The 20,112-nt window shown below is 49.6% G+C and overlaps 1 protein-coding gene across 18 annotated transcripts in view; it reads left to right on the top strand.

Moving 5' to 3' along the window:
• Nucleotides 1-20,112, top strand: part of si:ch211-285f17.1 (sickle tail protein homolog) — a 170,390-nt gene that overhangs the window by 140,375 nt on the left and 9,903 nt on the right. For 15 of the 18 annotated variants that reach the window (XM_064332795.1, XM_064332799.1, XM_064332792.1 and 12 more), the window contains 9 exons: nucleotides 5,272-6,095; nucleotides 8,390-8,494; nucleotides 9,601-9,650; nucleotides 12,236-12,390; nucleotides 13,507-13,682; nucleotides 16,168-16,304; nucleotides 16,394-16,541; nucleotides 17,992-18,490; nucleotides 19,139-19,343. In XM_064332795.1, coding sequence (XP_064188865.1) covers nucleotides 5,272-6,095; nucleotides 8,390-8,494; nucleotides 9,601-9,650; nucleotides 12,236-12,390; nucleotides 13,507-13,682; nucleotides 16,168-16,304; nucleotides 16,394-16,541; nucleotides 17,992-18,490; nucleotides 19,139-19,343 — 2,299 coding nt within the window. The remainder of the gene's footprint in view (nucleotides 1-5,271; nucleotides 6,096-8,389; nucleotides 8,495-9,600; nucleotides 9,651-12,235; nucleotides 12,391-13,506; nucleotides 13,683-16,167; nucleotides 16,305-16,393; nucleotides 16,542-17,991; nucleotides 18,491-19,138; nucleotides 19,344-20,112) is intronic. The other 3 variants (XM_064332791.1, XM_064332797.1, XM_064332798.1) reach the window with 2 other exon arrangements.

Below are 20,112 nucleotides of genomic sequence, written 5' to 3'. Positions count from 1 at the left end.
GTCTATGTGTGTTTGTGGGTGTGCAGGTGTGTGTGTGAGAGGTAAAGTGAGAGAAAGTCATCGGTATTCTATTTTCGTTGTCCATCTGAATATTTTGCTGCATGAGACCTTGGCACTGTCCCGCCCATGGTGAGAGTCAACATCAACTTTATTTCCGACAAATGTGGGGCACCATGTCCACGGAACAGATGTTTTCTGTTTTTCTTTGCACAATAGTGCCATTCTTGTGGCTCTGTACTTGCAGTCTTCTGTAATTGTGAAATGGGACACTCGGTTTCTTGGAATGGCTAATACAATAATCAAACGGGAACCGCACCTGTTAAAACACTCATTCAAGATGGAGGCTCCCGGCAGACAGATGGGGGAGGCTTCGTGAATCCCCGTGTCTGGTGGAGCGGGGCAGGATGTACCCCTGTTTAAAAAGTAGTGCCCACTTTCACAGGCCCGCCTGTTTTTTTCACACAGCTTTCAGAATGCAGCTGCAGCTGCTTCAGACGTGACGTCAGGAATGACCTTGAAGCACTGCGAGCTTGCATGTCCCACAGACCCGCGAACCCGTTCACACAGACTCTCAGCACAAAGCCACATTTTCACCGTGCTCTCCCACAGCTCCGCATCAACCACTGACACCCGCTCCCCCCCCCCCCCCAAAAAAAACAGTCATAAAATGGCATCATCGTTAGCTTTTGCCTATCTGTGTTCAAATATAAAAGGTCACATTTCTCTCCTGGTAATTGGTGTCCAGTAGTTTGCCTTGCATAGATGGTGCTGCAGGCCTTGCTGATGTTTTAAGAGACCGCCTCTGTAGTGGCCTGCGGGTAACAATGAGAGAGCTCATTATAACAAATAGTGTGCAGTACCCCTCAGAACTGCCTCACGAATGTCTGCAATATTTTATCAAGGTTGGCCTATTTGTCAGGCAGCACAGTGTCCTCGATAAGACTTTGCTCTTCAGTGTCTGGACCTGTGCGTGTGTCCTAATGCTCATTAGTCGTTTTGACAGGTTAACAGGTGCCTTTCCTGCCACTTTATTAGTGCGGTGTATCTCTGTGTGTCAGCAGATGTTATTGTGATTAGTGCATCCATAATAATAGCTCCACCATTCTGCTTTCAGAAGTTCTGTTATGTATACATTGCATGAATGGTGGCTTGACCAGTTGGAAATAAGTCTTAAGTTCAATAGTGTTGTGTAAACAATGGATTAATTATGGTGATAGTATTTATGTCACTCACTTCCATATACAGTTGTTGAGCACATCATTTGAGACTTAATTACTGTCACCCTGTTTATGTCTCTGATTGTAATTTCTTTTACCATCTGTGCTGGTATTGCTTTGAATACAAATGGTGACACAAACTTATTTTTTGCTCAAATAGTTCTTAAATATTTGGTGCCATAAAGCAATCGATAAAACTCGTGCTATGTTTTCGGAATGTCACCCTTGCGTCTCGCAGCAGCTGGTAGTGGATGGGAAAAAATTAGCATGTTGCATGGTGTCCGTCATATATTAGATCCAGTGAGTTTGGGTCCGTTATGCATTCCTTTATGTGGACTTTGTAACCGAGAGATTCACTCAAGAAGGATCACCTGTCTCTTGTGTTTAGAGTTTCACTAGACTTTAAAAGGTCCACACAGACATGCTGTTTGAATAATTCCTTTTCCAAATGGAACAGCTGAATGTGCTTGGTCTCTAAACCCCCCATTGGTCCAACATAAGCCAACTGTCTTCACCGAACAGTTGTTCACTTAAAAAAGTGTAGATTTATTTTTTCAATATGTGATACATACCTTAGCTCCTCTGCCTTTTAAGGGTATAGTGTTGAGGATGAACACCGTGCATTTTTCTGTTATGGCGTATTTAGGTAGGTGTTTTTTTCCGATCGTTCTCTTGCCGAGGATGAAAGACTTTGCTTTACTTTTCCAGGTAACATCTGTTTGCAATGACTGAATTCCAAAGGGGCAGTTGCCATACATGGCTCCAGTTCAGAGTAGAAAGAGGATAATATCTACACAAAGAGTTTCAGACGGTACAAAAGACTGAGTTTCCTTTGATAAGATTCGTTCTGTACAGGGGACTCGGTGAACGCCAGAGAATGCACGCCCCTCTGAACATGCATTGTGATTTGCCCTTTATGCAGGTGGATGCAGAGCTGTAATTGGAGAGAGAACAGCGTAACTTTTCCCTTTTTTAAGCAGTGTTCTGCTCACTAACTAAAATGAGCTACAGAGGAAAATACACGAAGGTTATGACCTTTTCCTGAACCTTTCAAAGTAAGAGGTCATGAAAATAAGTAGTTGGCAGACATTTTGGAACAAAAGGACTCAGTGATGATACTAATGAGGGTGAGGCTGTTTTCCTCCCTTGGAGCCAGTTCTTCTTGGTTGTCTAATAATAGTGATAGCAGGGTCATATGAGTGGCTTCTCAAATGCCGAGATATTCATGTGCTGCGGATTCCTTTTTCTGGGGAAGCATTCTGAGAACTTTAAGCCAAGAAAGCAAACAGCTTCCATGAATTAGACAGAAGAGTTTATTTCACAGCTGTGAAGGCATACTGTGTGTAGTGATTTAGAGTCTCTGCTGGAGCATCGGCGCTCACATGTAATGGTGGATATAAAGTGTCTGCAGGGCTGTTCGTTTTGTGGATTTCGATCAAAGGTTATTTTAAACCAAGAATTTACCTTGGGCATTTCAAAATTCCTGTATTATTCTATGATTTAACCCTGTGTTCAATAGACTTGATTGATGATAACTGTCAATGTTTTCAACAGCTTCTTTTGTATTTTGTATACCACACTGAAAGTCAGGCTCTAGTGACTGGGTGTTTGGTCTTTGGTCAATTGCAGCCATTGATGTAGTCTTCTCTTGTTCTTTTCAACTACAGCATATACAAACACAGTCACACCCTTCTTACTCGATTTTTTTTAATTTTCAAAACAAAACAAGAAAATACTTTTGACGGTTCACAGCCAGCATTGTGGAACAGTGACGCAACTAAAATACATTTTTCCCGATCATGATTTGTGAAGTTCGGTGTACAATTAGGCGTAACTTGTGACTCACGGCTCAAGAGACAACTGCACCGGCAACAAAAAAAAAATGACACATAATGGATGAGTGATCACCTGACCTTACGGAAACGCCGTGGAAGCCCTGGTAACATAAAGCTTCCTGCTTTGTACTCCATTTACTGAGATATATAATCCTGAACGAAGGGTTGTTTTAATTCAAAACAACTTCCTGCTCTTTCACCTAGGGAATTAGTACATCCTTCGGTTGAATAGTACTGTCTTGTGTGCTGACGGATTCAGTGTGCCATAGTTGTGTCCTGTAGAGAGCTTCTTTTCTTCTGGCCCTTACCCTGGGGGCTCCTTCACCGGTATGGACTGTCTCTGAGAAAACAGAGCTTCTCTTTGCACTGCATTCTGGGACAGGTGCTCGTGATGCCGGTGTTGAGCCTCGGGTTCGGGCCGGCACCTGCGGGTAGAATTACGGCCCCCTGCTCGTGCGATCACGCCCGTCACCTGACCCAAAGCGGGAGCGGGACCAGAAGGCTCTTCTGACTCTATCCAGCAGTTCCGCACTCAGCCATGCACTCGGTTTTGTGTTGATCTTGGCCCAACTGTATTTGCTCATTTAATTCAGGCCAATGAGGTACTGTACTCCTGTGAAAACAGGAGAAATGCGCCACTGGTTAAACAAACAGCATCGGTTTATTCAGTATCAGTTTACAAATAAATATCCTCACTAATTAGATGTGGGTTGGTGTGGGAAGGCGATATTATACAGTATTATTGAGAAAATATTTCTCTCGAGCCTCAATCTCTACAGCTTAAAGGAATTGAATAATTCTGTTCTATAGTGCTGGGCTCTGCAAGTGTGCTCTTGTGACAGCAGTAGAGCTTCCTCCATCCATGTGTGTCATTTTGTTCTTTTGTCCAGATTGTCCATTTATAGAGCCAGGTCTTTGCTGAAGCAATTTGGGTTAAGTGTTTCACTCAGAGCGATGACAGCGATGTCTTTGGGAGGACCAAACCTGCGGAATGCCAAGCAGTGAGGGAGCAGGTCCTGTCCCATGAGGCCAGGGGCACCACCAGGAGTTTTGAGCCCCATTAAAAGATCTCATATTGGGCCCCACCACCTGTCTCCACCGGTTCTAATATTCCCCCTGTCAGACAGGTCCCTTAGGATCGTCCTAACTCTCCACCCCCCACCCTTAAAGAGGTTGCATCATGACTAGAGGCCGAGGGCCACAGTGGGAGTAATCCCAGAACAGCTTCGCCAGCCGTCCCACTGAACCCTGAGGTTCAGAGCAGAGCATTGTGGCCCTTATCTGCACAACACAACATGTCCTCTCCCTCCAGTTTTTAGGCACAGTAAAACGCTCAGTGTAAATCAACTCTCACAGAGGACGTATGATCCATAACACAGGATACTTTACTGCGTGGGCACAGTCCTCGATTCCCCTAGCCAGGAACATGGCTCTTAGTGGTGCAGGCTCAGCTGTGTGTGCTGCTGTTGGGTGGTCAGGCTGCTTTGCTTCAGCCTCCGGTCTCAGCAAACTGCGTTCACCTGTTGCATAGCGATGCGATGTGATGCAATGAGTTTCTTCGATCCGCCGCATCCTCGCGGGTCCTCTCGCAAAGCTCGGCTGAACGCCGGTAATGACCAGATTTGTCACAACAGTCTCCTGCCGGCATCTAAAACGCCACCGCCCGCTCCCCCTCCTGCGCTTTCCCACGTGATGCATTCAAAAAAGACTCCTGCCTTTATTGGTAAGGCTGTAATCGAGGGCAGGAGCCTGAGCAAACACACAGAAACGCCGGCAAAGATAAGATGCCGGTTCAAAATAGAGCTTTTCCATGGACCTGTGGGAAAAATCCCGCAATGGTTCAAAGTGCTGTTTTTGAAGCCAGTTAAGACGCCTGCATATTTTGGGTGAGGAGAAGAATGCCGATGTGTGCAATATCTGCCCAAGACCTACCAAGTCGAGGTAAACAAAAAGCTCCTGGTTAATTGCATTCCGACTCAATGTGCAGCATTGTCCTGGTCAAAAACAAACAGTTTTAGCAGGGCTAAAAGGAAAATGTGTTTGCGCTGGCTTGGCAGTAGAAACAGAGGAGATCTGCTAAACAAGCCAGGTTTGCCCCAAGGAATCCTGAGGAATGTGACTCGACTGGCCCCGGGCCTCGAAACCTGGACAGGGCGTTTGGTAAACACATTTAAAGAGAGCGTTTTCGGCGCGCTGTAATGATGTTTGTCTCTCCGCAGATGCACAGGGAGATGCTGTACGGGGGCAGGGAGGGGCAGCTCACTCTGAGTCGGCAGCCCATGAGCCCCCCCGCGGCCCACCCCATGGCAGGCACTCTGCCGCCCAACGCTGGCCTCTCCATGCCCCCCTCGCCCTCCAGGATCCCCTACGGGCCCCGCGGGGGGGCCATGCCCGGCAACGCCACCCTCCCCAGGGACCGGCTGTCTAGCGTGCCCCCGAACCGCTCCGTCTCGCCCTGCCCCAGCGCCATCCTGGAGCGGCGGGACGTCAAGCCCGACGAGGACGTGAGCAGCAAGGGCGTGGCCCTGGCGCGGGGAGAGGGCCTGTACGCCGACCCCTACCTGATGCACGAGGGTCGCCTGAGCATCGCCTCGTCCCACAGCGGCCACCCGGGGGACGTCCCCGACCACGGCATGGGCGGCTTCCACCGCGCCTCCGTCCGCTCCAACAGCTCCTACGCCAGCTCCACCATGAGCTCGGACGGCGCCGAGCACCACAGCCTCTACAGGCAGAAGTCCCGCAAGTACGGCGACAGCCAGCTGCCCACCCTGGGCTCCAAGACCCCGCCCCCGTCGCCCCACAGAATGGCCGACGTGCGGCTGGTGGACATCCACCCCGGCCAGGCCGCCCACATCCCGCCGCAGGGCATTCAGATGGAGAGGGGCTCGCCCGTGCGCCACTCCTTCAGGAAGGACAGCTCGGGCGGCGTGGAGACGGTTACCAAGGCCAGGAGCAACATGGCCTCGCCCGTCATCCCCGACCTCCCGATGGGACAGGGGGACAGGCCGCCCCACGCCATGTCCTCCAACGACCCTCAGACACGGTAGGACCCCCACACCCCCCCCCCCCAAGATGAAGAGTGTATGCATGTCGATATGTCTCTGTGGCAGTATGTAATTGTGGCAGTCAAACATGGCTGCTGTTGCGTGTTGCACAAGTCAGCATTTTTAATCGCAAAATGGCAGAAAAAAAAAACTAAAACTCTCCAGCAAGTTATAACCGGCTTTTCCTTCCTATGAGTGTCAGATCATTGGAATGTACTAAAAACGAAAGACTTCAGAAAATATCCACCCATAAAATGTTTTCCTTTTTCTTTTCTTTTAGATAATAAGCAGTTCCTTTTTAAGTATGCCTCCTTGCATTCTGTTATTTGGCAATAAAGTTTGTGGCTATTTTCGGAGTGCTGCTTTGTGTGATTGAAGGGTGGAGCAAATATTTACAGGAAGCCGTACAAGAAATCTACCCGGCACAGGAATCAAGGGTTGTCTTTTTGGCATGGCTAAGCGAGGTCATCGGGTAGATGCTTTCAGCGAATACCAAAGAAAATATTGACCGTATATCGCAGGCCTTTTGAATCGCTGCCGTACTTAATTCTGTGAAAGAGCGATCGGGATCAAACGTACCGCAAGCTTTTCAGCGGGACCAACAGGGCAACACAAACACGCTGTTTTATTAAAATCAGCTCAGGTCGTTCTCTGATTTTCATCTGAGGGAATCTGTGGCCATGGCACTGATATTTAACTAAACAAAACTTATTGGAATTTTTTATTGAAACTTTATTAAACAATATGCCCACGGAGTATGGAGACTTGGCTTAAAATGTGTGCTCCGTATTCGTATTGGATACATGTCGGATCATGGGGATTAAGGTGAGCTGGGTTGTGTGTCCGTTCACTGTACACATTTAGAGGTACAGCAGCGAGGTACTTACTGTGCGCATAATTCAAAGAGCGCCTTCCATTTTCATTTCCTTTAGGCAAATTATGCAAATTCCAACGAGCTACTCAGTCACATGAAGTTTTCATTTCAGATTCCCCGGAGCATGGGAGACGTAGTCGCGAAGCGAACAGGGGCTCAGCAGCGGACTCTGGTCTGATGCTGTTTCCTGCTTTCACCAGGAGCTCATCTGGCGTTGACGTGTCAGTGACAGGCTGTGTCGTAGGGACAGACAGGAGGCTCAACCGTAATGAGAAACTCCATGTGACTCGGTCCAGCTCCTTCAGTTGTGAACCAGGAAACGCTATGGACTTGAAGCCCTCGAGAGAATCTAGGGAAGCCGTCATTAGATGATTAAAGACATGCCATGCTGTTGGTCAGCTCCTTATTCTCCTGTGATAGTTTTTTTAAATTTGTTTTCGTAGGAGCAAAAAAAGATGTCCTTGAAATGGTTGCGTTTGAGTCTGTTTGCTGGTGTCTGTTCCCTGGGCAGCTGTGACGCTTCGCGCCAAAGTTACACGTGTCCTCCTTATCGAACGCCTTCCTCGGTCCGCACTATCTCTGTTTTGAAAAGTTGAGCAGTCGCGCCGTGGATTCGCCTCTTTCTGTTCGCACGCACGCACTCTCCTTCTGAGCTGAGCGCCCGTGTGCGTGGGGGCTCTCACCCGACGTAGTGCCATCTGACCGGGCTCAGCAGCTAGGGGGTCTGTGCTCCCGTGGCAGTGCTGGCATGGAGGTCGCCTCACACACCCCAAGCCCCGCGGCAGCTGACCCGCGTCCTGCGGCCGCTGCAGCGGTCGGTTGTTAACAGTCTCCATTTCATGGAGGACAGAAGAGAGGAATTCCAGCGTAGGAGGGGGATCTGGTCAGCTGATAAATAAGTGAAGGGCGATGAATGAGTGGGAACAAAACACGCTGTTGCATCGCCGGTTGCTCCCTTAATGGAATCCACTATGGAAACAGTGAATCTGTGGCTAACGATGCCAGCGTCCGCTCGACACTGACATTGCTGCCTGCAAAGTCTTTACAGCAAGGCTTCCTTTTGTGATGCTTTGTACTGGTATTTGAAAAGAAAATGTAAAACAGTAACACTTACGCACGTTTGCTTTAAGTCAAGTCATAAATAACCATGAACATAAACTCACTAATGCAGAGGAAAGGCTGGCAGATAAATACTAATATAGTAATAAAGTTTATTATCATTTGTACGATAATAGAGAGCAATCTTTGTCGCAGGCAATTAATGTGTTGAGGTTTTGCGAGAAAGGGCCAGCAACGGTTTCAGAATCTCCGGCCATGCATCACAGACGGCCATCCCATGTGAAACGTGTCTGTGATGCATGCGTAGTGCAGTTTTTGGAAGGTAATAAAGTTTTTTTTTTTTCAATGTGTCTGCTGCAGAGAGCGAATGAAGGCCATGGAGCAGCAGATTGCCAGTCTAACAGGGCTTGTTCAGCACGCACTTTTCAAAGGGCCAACTGCCAGCAGTGCCAAGGAGGCCTCCAGGTGAGCGAGGACAGAGGGGATCATGGGAGTTTTCGGAGATAAGCCTCTCCTTCCAGGCAAGCAGAAAAGCAATAACAGCAGATAAACGAGTTTTCCATATCATCTCCGCCGATGCGGATCATTCAGAAAAATATTTTCTCAAGTGAAATGGCGGGATGAAGAGCGGTATTGAATCAATTTTCTTTGGCGGACGGTCGAGGTCGGAGGGGGCCATTTCAGAAACATCCCGGTCTTTGTGTGTTAGAGAAGGATTAGGAGCTCACACCATTAAATCAGTGCAGCGTATTGTCCTCCACACTGAGAGGCCAGGGGGAGGAAGGGCTGGGGCTTTGGGATCGCTTGCAGCGAAGGCCTCTGTTTGATCTCCAGGGCAGTGTGTGCATCAGGCTTTATGAAGCCGTTATCATCAACCTTCATTTCACTCGGAAGCCACGTTGAGTGCCCCGGGACGTGGAGGCGGTGGTTCCTCTCTCGGGTGGAGCTCTCTGAGCAGGTGTAGAAGCGGCCCCCGCTGCTCCACCAGCATTCCTGTGGGGATTACTTCCGTGACCCAAACAGGGTCACGCAGAGCTGGCTTAAAACATGGCCTGTAAAAAGAAAAATCCCTGCTGATGAAGAGGGTTCTGCGGCTCTCTGTAAGATGTGTGTAAGTGACTAGGGGAAAAACAGACGCTGAAAAAAAAGACGCTGCCATTTTCACTGCTCTTGGAGCCGGTGGTACAGCTGGACAAGGTTGCGGACTAAATGCTTGATTTAGCCTTACAGTAGCTCAGGGCTTGTGGTCTGTGAAATAGCCCAATAAAGAGGAGCATTATTGAATTTGCCCGTGGATCCAGAAGCGCGCATCCCCTGCAGCCGTGGCGGTAAAGATATGTAGGTATTTCAGGTGGGCATACTCCTCTCCATATTTGCTCGGGGGAGGGGACGGCACTGGTTTATGGTGTGCTTTCCACTCGGTGGATCATATCGATCTGAGTGCCTGTGTGTTTGCTTGGACTAATCCAGTTACCTGTCACTTCTCAAATTGTGCTGTCTTTAATGCCTCATCGACGAAACCCGCCTCAACAGGTCTTTATTATCCCTCTCTTTCTCTCTCTCATTTGCAGTGACAAAATGGTGAAGAGGGCGTCCCCTGTCCACAGCGCAAACAGCGGAGGTGAGCGCCGCTTTTCTCACATTACCGGGTCATTGTGTACGCGCGTCAGCGTCTGCGGTGCGTCTGCAGTGCGTCTGCGGTGCGTCTGAAGTGCGTCTGCAGTGCGTCTGCAGTGCGTCTGCTGCCTGCCGCTCAGTATGGCATCACGCACACGCTCCTGCCCTTTCACACGAAGAATAAAAACATTCCAGCAGACACCTGCGTAGCTCTGCAGGGCGTTATAAGGACCCTTTGTGAAAGGGGGGGGACTTTTATTGTGTGGATGAGAGCCCCCATGTTCAAGACCAGACATGATCTTGATCTTTCAAGTGCCGGGGTCATGTGAAATAGTGAGCGTGGATTGGCCCATTTTGCAGGAAACATTTATTCAGATCTAGGGGCCCGGGGGGTGGGGGAGGTGTTGGGATTTAACTCTTTAAATGAAAGCCCATGCACAGAGACTCTTGTAGTCAGGAAATGCTGTCATTTAAACAGTGAATTTGAACAGATAGTTCCCAAAAAGCTGTTTTTCTGGTTGATGTCTGTCTGTTGTATTCTCATCACAAGGCAGCAACACAGCAGTGTGCTGTTATGAACTTTATTTTCGGTTTCGAGGAGGCTGACATTGATTCAGTCTGTGGCTGTCGCCTGATGGAGTCGTGATAAAACAGAAAGTTGCGCCGGGGACACAGTGAAGCTGAAACAAACCGGTCTTTACCGGACCAGCGAAGCGCTTTGATTTGGCACGAGTTAAGTGTTGTGAAACACATTGTTAAAATCAAGCATGGCCATCTCGTCTAGGAAGCAACTCAACCATGGAGTCTAGAGTCCAGAATCTACAATCTATTATGTCTTCCTAAGAACCTGGACTTCCTTGTCATTTCAGACTTCCTGGTCTTAGTTCAGAAGAATTTATTGTCTGGCCAACGTAATCATTTGGCTTCTATGATTACATAAAGACCAAACAGCATGGCCCTTCATATCTTACGAAGCGGCTATGCTGATTATTGCAACACAGAATTAATCACGTTCGTAAATCACTGTGTTCAACCCGTACTGCTCTTTGACGCATTTGTCATTCGTGATGTCATTCTGAGTGCAGTGGCATAATCAACAATCTCTCAGTCAGCAGCAACAACGGGCGCATTGACACTGCACAGCGGCGCTCACCATGGAGTTGGTGCTGTTCATTGGCCTGGGTATTACTCCCATTCACTTAGCGTGTAGCTGGAGGGGAGGCTGCGGCAGCCTCAGCCGGCTTGGTTAGAGCGCGGTCCCTGCCTCAGCCTCCGGTCACCGCGGTGTGCCAACCGCCAGAGGCGTCTCCACGGTGACAGGTGTGCGCGATCCTTCGTTTGCTGTGCGCGCACAGCCGTGGCTGGAGGGCTTTTCGGCGGTTAGGTTCGCCGTTCCCCCCCCCCCCCCCCCCCCGCCGCGGGAGATCTCAGCGCGGCGACGCGGGCGACGCGGCGGCAGTTTCCCAGGCTTGGCGTGGCGTTGCATAACGCCGCGGACACGCCCGAGCGAATCACAGCCAGCGAATTCATTAGGCGCAGCTGCGGCGGGCGCGCTTTGTTTCGCCCGCTCCCAAACGCTAAGGCCTGTCTCCCTCGGATCGCTGTTTAAGGCGGCGATGAAAAAACACTCTGGACAATTTTCAGCGCGAGCTGGGAAGGTCTCTCCGGCCTTTGGAAATACGCGCTGCGTTTCATCTCCTCTGGGACTTCTGGGTTCCTCCAGAGGAACGTGTTCTCTGCCGATATGGCGAGAAGGAGCCGTACGGTGCTGCAGCCGCAGTGCTGTGAACCTGCCCCCTTCTTCGCACTGGCTGCAGTAGGGCCGTCCCTGATTTATTTTGGGATGCCAGCGCGGCGGCGGCGTGTTGGCAGCGTCTGCCTGCCTGTGTGAATCTGCGGAGAGCAGGCACCCTCATTAACAAACATTACGGTATTAAATCAAGCCACAGAGCGGTCCTCTGGAATGCGGTCTGAGCTGTTGTGCGGCGTCCAAGTCCATAACGCAGTGAAAAATTTAAATGGATGGGGGGAGGGGAGGGAGGGGGGTGAGGGGGGGGAATAAAAAGATTGTCCCGTTTGAACCTCTCAGAGGTATCTGCATTTCAGACCCAGGTCCTGAAATGTGAGGTTCTAGAATCTACCCAGTGTAGACAGGCTGAAAGGGACATGCAGTGCATTGTGGGTATCAAGCTAGACTTCGTGACTTACTTGCAGCTGTTTTAAATCCTGGGTGGGGCATTGCAGTCGTAGCTCTTAACATGGATGCTAACATGAATAAATATCCAGCTGTTAAAAAATGGGAGATGTGATTCATCCTGAAAAGGGACAGCTTCCACACAAGTATCCAATGATCAGTTCAGACTTTGTGGCTGGCTGTCTTGGTTCGGTGCTGATGCACTACGTTTCGCATATAATGCAGTGATAACCTCAGGGATGCAGTAGGAGGCCTCCAGTCCCCTTCACAGTCCCCTTCATGCTCTGGACTTCAGCACAGGAAGCACAGCCCATCCGCGCACACAGGCGCCTTGATTAGCCAGCCGGTTTGTTTCCAGTGAACTGAGCAGACCCCTCTCTCTCACTTCCTTACAGGAGCCTCGCCCATCCTCGCGGCCAAGAGCCCGGCCGAAAGCTCTCCGACGCCCCCTCCCCTCGCGGCCCCCGCACCCCTGCAGGCCAACCTGGCCCACTTCCGGAAGAACGTCTCGGATCTGCGGCTGCAGCTCCTCCAGATGAGACAGCTGCAGGTGATGTCACTGCCCCCCCTCACCCCCCTTCATTACGGCTCCAATAAGGAGTGGATATGCTCAGCTGCATAGCCTCCTCTTCCTGTTAGTTATCCTTTCAGTATCTGGAAGTAACTTTTCTGTCTTTTAAATGCCTAACTGTGAATTGCTGCGCTCTGAAAAAAAGGTGATTACACACCACACTAAAAGCCAGCTTGGAATTTTACTTTCATGAACAAGAACTGACTGCCGCCTCCGGCTGAGTTTGTGGATATTGGATTTGTAATTTATTTTCTGTACGGTTCTGTGTTGGCATTGATTTTAGAGCAGCCATATATATTCAAAGAACTTTCATTTTTTTTTAGGTTAGAGGGGAGGCTAGTGAAGATCTTCAGCCATTATTCTTTATGTAATTTGTGCTGCTTATACCACAAAATTATATATGACTTTGAGGCATAATGACATATTAATCGTAATAAATAATCGATGTTAATGCACCTAGTGGGGGAATGTTTTTTTCTGCTGTCAGTGTTGATGTATTGTTTTCATTTCATGGAGGAGAATTATCCAGTAAAATGTTATTTTGAGCACTTCGTAAAGAATTTGCTACTGATAGTTTTAGTGTGTACTAGCCTGTGAAATGTCCTTGTGACTTAACAACTAAGTTATGGTTGTTAGTTACGGCCTCATTATTAACGGGAGAATTAGAAGCGTACTTAAAGAGGCTCAGAGATGGGCTGAGGGTAATCACAGCAGCGCTGATGATTATGGCCTTTCTGATAGCATTATTGCTGGTAATTGGGGTGTGGATTGTGGTCCGCTGTGATGTGAGCTGGAATGCTTGTGTGTACCTCTGCAATTCTAACCATGTGTTTGTGTGTCCATAATCATGTGTGTGTGTGTGTGTGTGTGTGTGTGCATGTATGTGTGTGTGTGTGCCTGTATGTCTGCGTGTATTTTTGTATGTACATGTGACGTAAGTGTGCTTTGTTAGTGTGAATGAGTGCCATGTATGTACATGCGTACATTTTTGGAGCTCAGTATTGTAAGTCTGATTCAGTAGGTCCGTCAGTATTGGGGCCTTGTGCTCGCACTGACACGATGTTGAGCCTGTGCGTGCGTGTTTGCTTGTCACAGCTGCAGAACCAGGAAACGCTGAAGCTGATGGTGAAGCGGGCGGAGCAGGAGATCAGCGGGAAGCTGGTGGAGGCGGTGAAGAGGCTGGAGGACCCGGCGCAGCGGCAGAGGGTGCTGGTGGAGGAGGACAGGCACAAGTACCTGAGCATGGAGGAGAGGGTGCTGGTCCAGCTGGGGTAAGAGCCAGCGCCACAGCGCCAGTGTGGGTTTTGGACACTCCGTTCCTCCTCTCTCCTCGTTTAAAACGGCCGGCGGCGCCTCTGGGGTTAGCGCTGCGCCCCTACACACACACACCAGGACCGAGGCAGCTGAAGCGTGTGCCCTCTCTCAGATGTACTCCCCTGTGAGCCCATTATTGTTATACAACCTAGCACACTACTGGGTGCAGGGACCACTCTCTGTTTCTCTTTCTTTCTACTGCTTTTTTCTTCTGAATTTGGAATGGCTAATCATATAATTATATCAGCGCTAATTACTGCAACCTCCGCTCTCGATTTCGGCACACAGTCGACCGGGGGGAGAGGGGGGGGGTCGCTATTGAGTGGTGAGACCCTGTAACCCCTGACTGAAACCATCCTTCCCTGGCAATGCAGAGATGAGGTGTGTCTCTGACAGACAGCACCTGGCAGCCTGTGAGTGCATGCTGTACTGTGCGGAGAAACTCACTTCGGCCTACCTTTACTTAGGCACTCTTTTATGTATAAAAAAAAGCATTGTATAACCGAGTCTTTAATGCCCCCAATTTTCATGATTGTTCTCAGGTGTTTCCAATCTTTGCCTTTTACCATGAAAAAAAGAGCGCAAAACTATGTCAGCCTCAGCTGTTTTTTTGTTTTTTGTGGTTTTTTATGTTCTTTTTATGTTGCCAATATGAATGGCAAATGAGCCCTTTTCCTGCTGTTTAATTTGTGAGATCAGGCCTCTGTCCGTGGTCAACATTTGCTCAGATAACTATCTCAAACAGAACATTCTTGCTCTTTTTGAGGGAGAATTAGTCTGAACTGGATGGGTGTTTGCATTGGTACTCAGCCAGGCCCTTGTCTGCAATCCCACTACTGTTTAAGATGCAAACGAGAAAGAACAGGAGAGTAAGCTTGGCCTGAAGAGATGGCATTACTCTACTAACAAAACTCAGGCGACACCATATTGGATAGAAGGGATTTGACACCTCTGTTCACACTCAAATGTAATGGATTTTTTTCACGGTAGAGGCAGTTGTGATATTTTAAGCTCAGGAAGCGTGTAAGTGTGTGTAAATACAATGTAGGAGGCTGCCCAGAACAGAATAAAAGTTAAAAACATATTCTGACAGTCTTAATGACTTAACTGTATAAAGCAGGGGTGTCACACTCCAGCCCCAGAGTGTTAGAGTGCCTGCAGGTTTGGGTGACTTGTTTTCTGTCAGCAGCCTGTTTAATCCGTGGAAACAAGGGGTGTGGACTCTGTAGCCAATCAGTGGCTTACGTTAACCACTCAAGTGTGAGAACACCCCCCCCCCCCAAAAAAGCAGCGGGCGCTGCAGCCCTCCAAGATTTGAGTTTGAGATCCCCTGTCGTAGCCTCAGCCTGAAGAAGGAAGTGTCCCATGAGGTGAGCAAAGTGGGCGGGGCTGCAGCATACCTGCGGCAGGCAGAAGGGAGAGGGGGGTGCCGTGGAGACGTCTGTTGAAACAGCCATAATTTTCGAGCAGATAAAAGGAGTAAATCCTTCAACTTCTAACAGAAAAATTGCCTTCCGAATGATGCAGCGCTTTCTCACACCTGTTTGGTGCTTGTGCGCAGTTTCCACTGCAGACATTAAAGCGGGGTTTTGTCAGGTGTTTGTCAGGGCAGATCGTGGAAACGGGTCAGACCGGTTCCTGCTCCGTGTGTCTTCAGAGGAATTCTTCCCGTGACTTTTCTCAGTGGTCTCAGATAAGAGGCTTATGAAACGTCGCTGCCAGTTTTTTTTCTTCTTTTTTTTTTTTTGTTGCTTTCCTAAGGCTTGGAGAGGAGCCCGTGTTTTGATTGTGAAAGCACGGGGAAGTGGTGGGTGTGGTTATAAGGTGTGACAGTAATCCAGTGCAGCACCTGTTGCTGATATACTGTCTAAAGCAAAAATCGATTTTAGCACGCCCGCAAAGTTTCAGTCAGCTTCACTGTTTGGTTTGATGTTGTTATTTGTCATATAAGAGATCATAAAGATGACTCACAACCTGCTTGACATGTATTGGTGACAATGGGGTTTATAAAAGTGTTCTTGTGTGTGCTGGTTCACAGTTTGAGATATCTGGGAGATATCTGGCTTTGAAATCTGTGCTACAACTATGTCAGAAGCTGGCAGTAGCAGGATCTGCAGCAAGGACGAGTTTTCCTACAAAATGCAGGCGCAGTGTACAAAGCACATTTGTTCACTTGTTCAGTCCAGCGCAGGGAGACAAAACATGCCTTCTTTAATTTATTCCTTTCCTTTTTTTGATGAACTCGTACTCAGAAGGCGACCTACTGCTCAAGCTTTTCTATAAGCCTGGGGAAAGTAAATGTTCTCACACTGCCCTCTGATGCTCACTGCTGGTATTGCAATGCTTTCCCATGCTCAGCTAGTTGTGGACGTGCAGCCCGGCGTCCGTTGTGATCCGCGGAGCAGGAGCGGCGTGCTAATGGCCGCGGCGCCTGTGTTGCAGGGAGCTGGAGCAGTACGTGGACGAGCTGAAGAAGGACTCGGCGTCCAGCGCGGTGCAGAGGGCGGTGACGCTGAAGGACGTGGAGGAGGGCGCGGTGGGCCTGCGCAAAGTGGGCGAGTCTCTGGCGGGGCTCAAAGGTGAGTCCCGAGCGGCCTGCTCGCGACATGCCGAAAACGCAGCACCGCCGGCACCTGTCTGACCGCGCCCGTGTGCCCCGTCCCCGCAGGGGAGTTCCCGGCCCTGCAGACCAAGATGCGGGCGGTGCTGCGGGTGGAGGTGGAGGCCGTGAAGTTCCTGAAGGAGGAGCCGCACAAGCTGGACAGCATGCTGAAGCGGGTGAAGAACCTGACGGAGACACTCAGCAGCCTGAGGAGGTAACTCATCCACCTGCGGACGCTTAAGAGCACGGCCTCATCAGCCCCATAATGGGTGGAGCTGAAGTGAGTTGTCAATCACTGACTTGAGCAAATCAGAACAGTTTGCTGTCCGCATTAAGGCACAATGACAGGCCCACATCAGTGAGCACATGAGAGCTCCGCCCTTTGTGGATTTCATGAACCCTCCCCTTGCCATCTCTGGCTCCATGTTGTGGAGGGTTGAGGTTTAGGACGCTCTGCTCTCCCTTTGTCATGTCTGACAAAGGTGGATTGTACCCAGAATTCCCCTGAGAGAGGACACATCATTGTGTCGTCTGTACATGCAAATGTACTTTTTTAACTTATCTTTCACTGCTGATACACACTTCAAGGGATTTAATATCTATTTTAAGAAAGCCCTGTCAAGCAAGGCAGCATACAAATATAGCGACTAATATGTAAGACAATTGCTAATGGTTAATTCATACTGCAGTGCACACTAAATAATGTAAATAAAAGCAGCAAGGGCTTAAATAAGAGTATATAAATATTAAAGCTTGAACAGCCTTTGAATTATGCTCCATTTCTTTATCCTTTGAGCTTGCATGCAAGTGTGTCTTATGTAATAAGGTAGTCAAGTGTAAAACCCTGTTGTTATTTTTAACTTTTGAGAGACACTAATTTGACATCCTGAGAAGCTCTGCTGGGCTGTAGCACGTTTACACTGCGGTGGTGCATTAGAGAACAGTGTTCAGAACTATTGATAACTGACGTCGGACTCCATTTTAGGAGAAATAAAGCGGTAGGGACCTCTCAAGCATAGCATTAACCTTCACAGAAAGGCGTCAGGCCTTCGGCCTGTCATTGGCGTTTGTGACATTGACACCGGCTGCCGAGACTTGCCCTGATCTGTGATATTTTGCGGGATCTTTCATTACAGAGATGCAGATCATAGTGACAGCCTTAGCAAGGCGCATCTTCTCTGGAAATCATGAAAATAAATCTGTTTTGACTGTGTCGCTGCGTTCGCGTTGAACCAATCTGTGAATGCATTTAAGAGAAATTTAGCTTTGGCGGAGTCTTCATTTCCATAAAAATGTCAGGCGCAGGGATGCTAGATTCCCTCCGGTAATGTGATTTTTGCTCCGCCGCTGCGCTCAGCCGAATTCATCTGAGCGCGTCATCCGCGATGCCGTTCCTTCCTGTCACAGCCGATAGCGGCCGCCTGCGTCGCTGTCACGTTCCTGCCAGGCACAGATATGGCGCTAATGATCTCAGTCTGCAGGCATTGCTCGCCACGCACAATCAGGAGTGTATCGCAGCACCTGGCTGCGTGTGTGGGTGTGCGTGTGTACGTGTGTGTGTGTGTGTGTGTGTGTGTGTGTGTATGTGCGTGTGTGTATGCAAATACGTGTTTCTTGTCTTAGTGAAGCGATCAAGTGTCACACTGGAAATTCTGTTCCCACAGGCTTGTCACAGACGGCCCTTTTAAAGGCTCAGAGAGTCTGGTAGTGAGGGAGACCAGCGCGGTTGCCGTGGTGGAGTCAGAGCCCCCGCCCAGCGCGGTGCAGGACTCGTCCCCGCCCCCGCCCTCGTCCGCCTCCCCCACCGGCCTCCCCGAGCCCCAGAGCTCCTCCATTCGCTCAGAGGTGATGCCCGCCTCGCCGCTGGTCATTCACCACGCCCAGAGCTCGCCCGTGCACATTCAGCAGTCCCTGCAGTCCGCCGCCCTGGTGCACCAGCCCAGCCCCCCCCTCACCCCCAGCCAAGAGCGCCACTCCCCAACCCTGGCCAAAATCAGCACCCCCACCATGGGGAACAGCCCCGCCCTGTCCAAGAAGCCTGTCCTGAACCCGGAGCCTCCGCCCTCCGTCGCCGAGAGCAACAGCTCCGCCCCTCAGAACCTCTTAATCGAGGAGGTCCACAGCAGCAGAGAAAAATCCAAGCAAAGGGCCAAGTCTATCGAGGTACATAAGAATGCAGTCTGCCGATGCGTTCCCTCCCATTTCAACAGACCTAATGCCTACTACTAATTATCGTTATCGTTATTATTCTTCATGTGATCTGTAAGTCTATGAAATAAGTGTCCTTAGATGTGGACATCCGGATTTGTATCCTCAGGTCTATGGATGTACTATAAGTTTATATATTTTTGTATGTTAGGTTTTGGGGTGTGCGATTGTGTGCCTGCTTTTGGTCACAGGATATTTGTTTTGCACAGTGCTTTGTCCTCAGGTCTTCTGGATAAATCTGTAAAAAGTTTTTTTTTACTGAAGTTGGTCTGAGTCCTTCCTTTGCGCTGTGTTTACTGGCTAATATAGCTGTGATGGTAAATGGTGCAATTAGGCAGCTATCTGCGGAGGCTGCGGTGAAGTAATCAGACAAAGCGCTAATGAGAAAAGACACCTCTAATTAGCCATTTTCTAATTAGCGAAGAATACGAAGTTAACAGATAAAGTCGCCGCTTATTGAGTGAGGTCTCCTGCTATCGCCTGAAAGGAGTTTATTGGAGGGAGATGTGATTAAGATGTGAGGGAGATGTGATTAAGATGTGAGTGATGTTTGCACGGCGTGGGTGAACAGGGGCCTTTGGTGTCATTCTCACCTCCCTACAGGCCGCGGAGAAGGAGTGGGCGGAGAGGAGGCAGAACATGGGTCAGTACGACGGGAAGGAGTTCGACAAGATCCTCCAGGAGGCGCAGGCCAACATGATGAAAGGCATCCCCAGCCTGGAGGTGGGCGAGGAAGAGGCCCCTACAGCGCCCCCTGCAGTACAGGGGGATGAGGTGGACACGCCCCAGCCTGTGGAGTCGCCCCCGAGTAAGGCCACATCTTTAAATTTGAAAACTAGGGGAGCCGAGCCAGTGGGTTTAAACTGGCAGCTGATGTCAGTCACTCTTATGAACCAATCAAAGGTCTGCTTTCACTACCTGAGAAAAAAAAATGCAATTGTTAGTTTGAATAAGTGACTCACTGATAACACAGGTGGGATAACACTGTAGCCTTGATCTCTGTTTCGCCAGCTGTCCCCCTCCTAGGTGCTCAGGAGTAGGGCTCCCAGAATTCCTTTAGCCAATATGGAACCACAGGGCTGCAGTCAAAACGTCGAGCACAGGCGCTTTGAAATTCAGAGACCATGCAGGACCTCTGGCTCTATCAGGTTTAACGCCAGATCATGCGGGATTAGTCTGTGTTTAATTCATTCCGGGCGGGATATGCTGCAGAATGAGGAAGTCCTCGGAGTCCGGGCCACTGTCAGTTCTGCGCAGTGCCGTCTGTTCCTTGCTAACAGATTTCAGGTGTGGGTGTGAGTCTGCTTTGCCTCCGGCCTCCACGCACATCGTAGACAAAACGTCACCGGATGCAATGTCAAAAGAGCCAGGATGAAAACCACATGATGGTTCAGAGGAGCGCGGTGCGGATGCATCACTTAGCCCTTTTTCAGACGGGCGTTTGTGTGTGTGCTGATGGCTGTGGAGCGCTGCCCCGCCTGTAGCGAGGGGGGCTCTGTTTTCGGGAGGGCCGTGGTGGGACAGCCCAGCGCAGGATCGGGTGTCCCAAGCACCGCAGCCCCACTGAGGTCAGCTGG

The sequence above is a fragment of the Anguilla rostrata genome, chromosome 4, assembly GCF_018555375.3.
Source record: "Anguilla rostrata isolate EN2019 chromosome 4, ASM1855537v3, whole genome shotgun sequence".
Lineage (NCBI taxonomy): Eukaryota > Metazoa > Chordata > Actinopteri > Anguilliformes > Anguillidae > Anguilla > Anguilla rostrata.
Note: the sequence above shows the minus strand (reverse complement) of the source record. Positions and strands in the feature narration are given on the sequence as shown.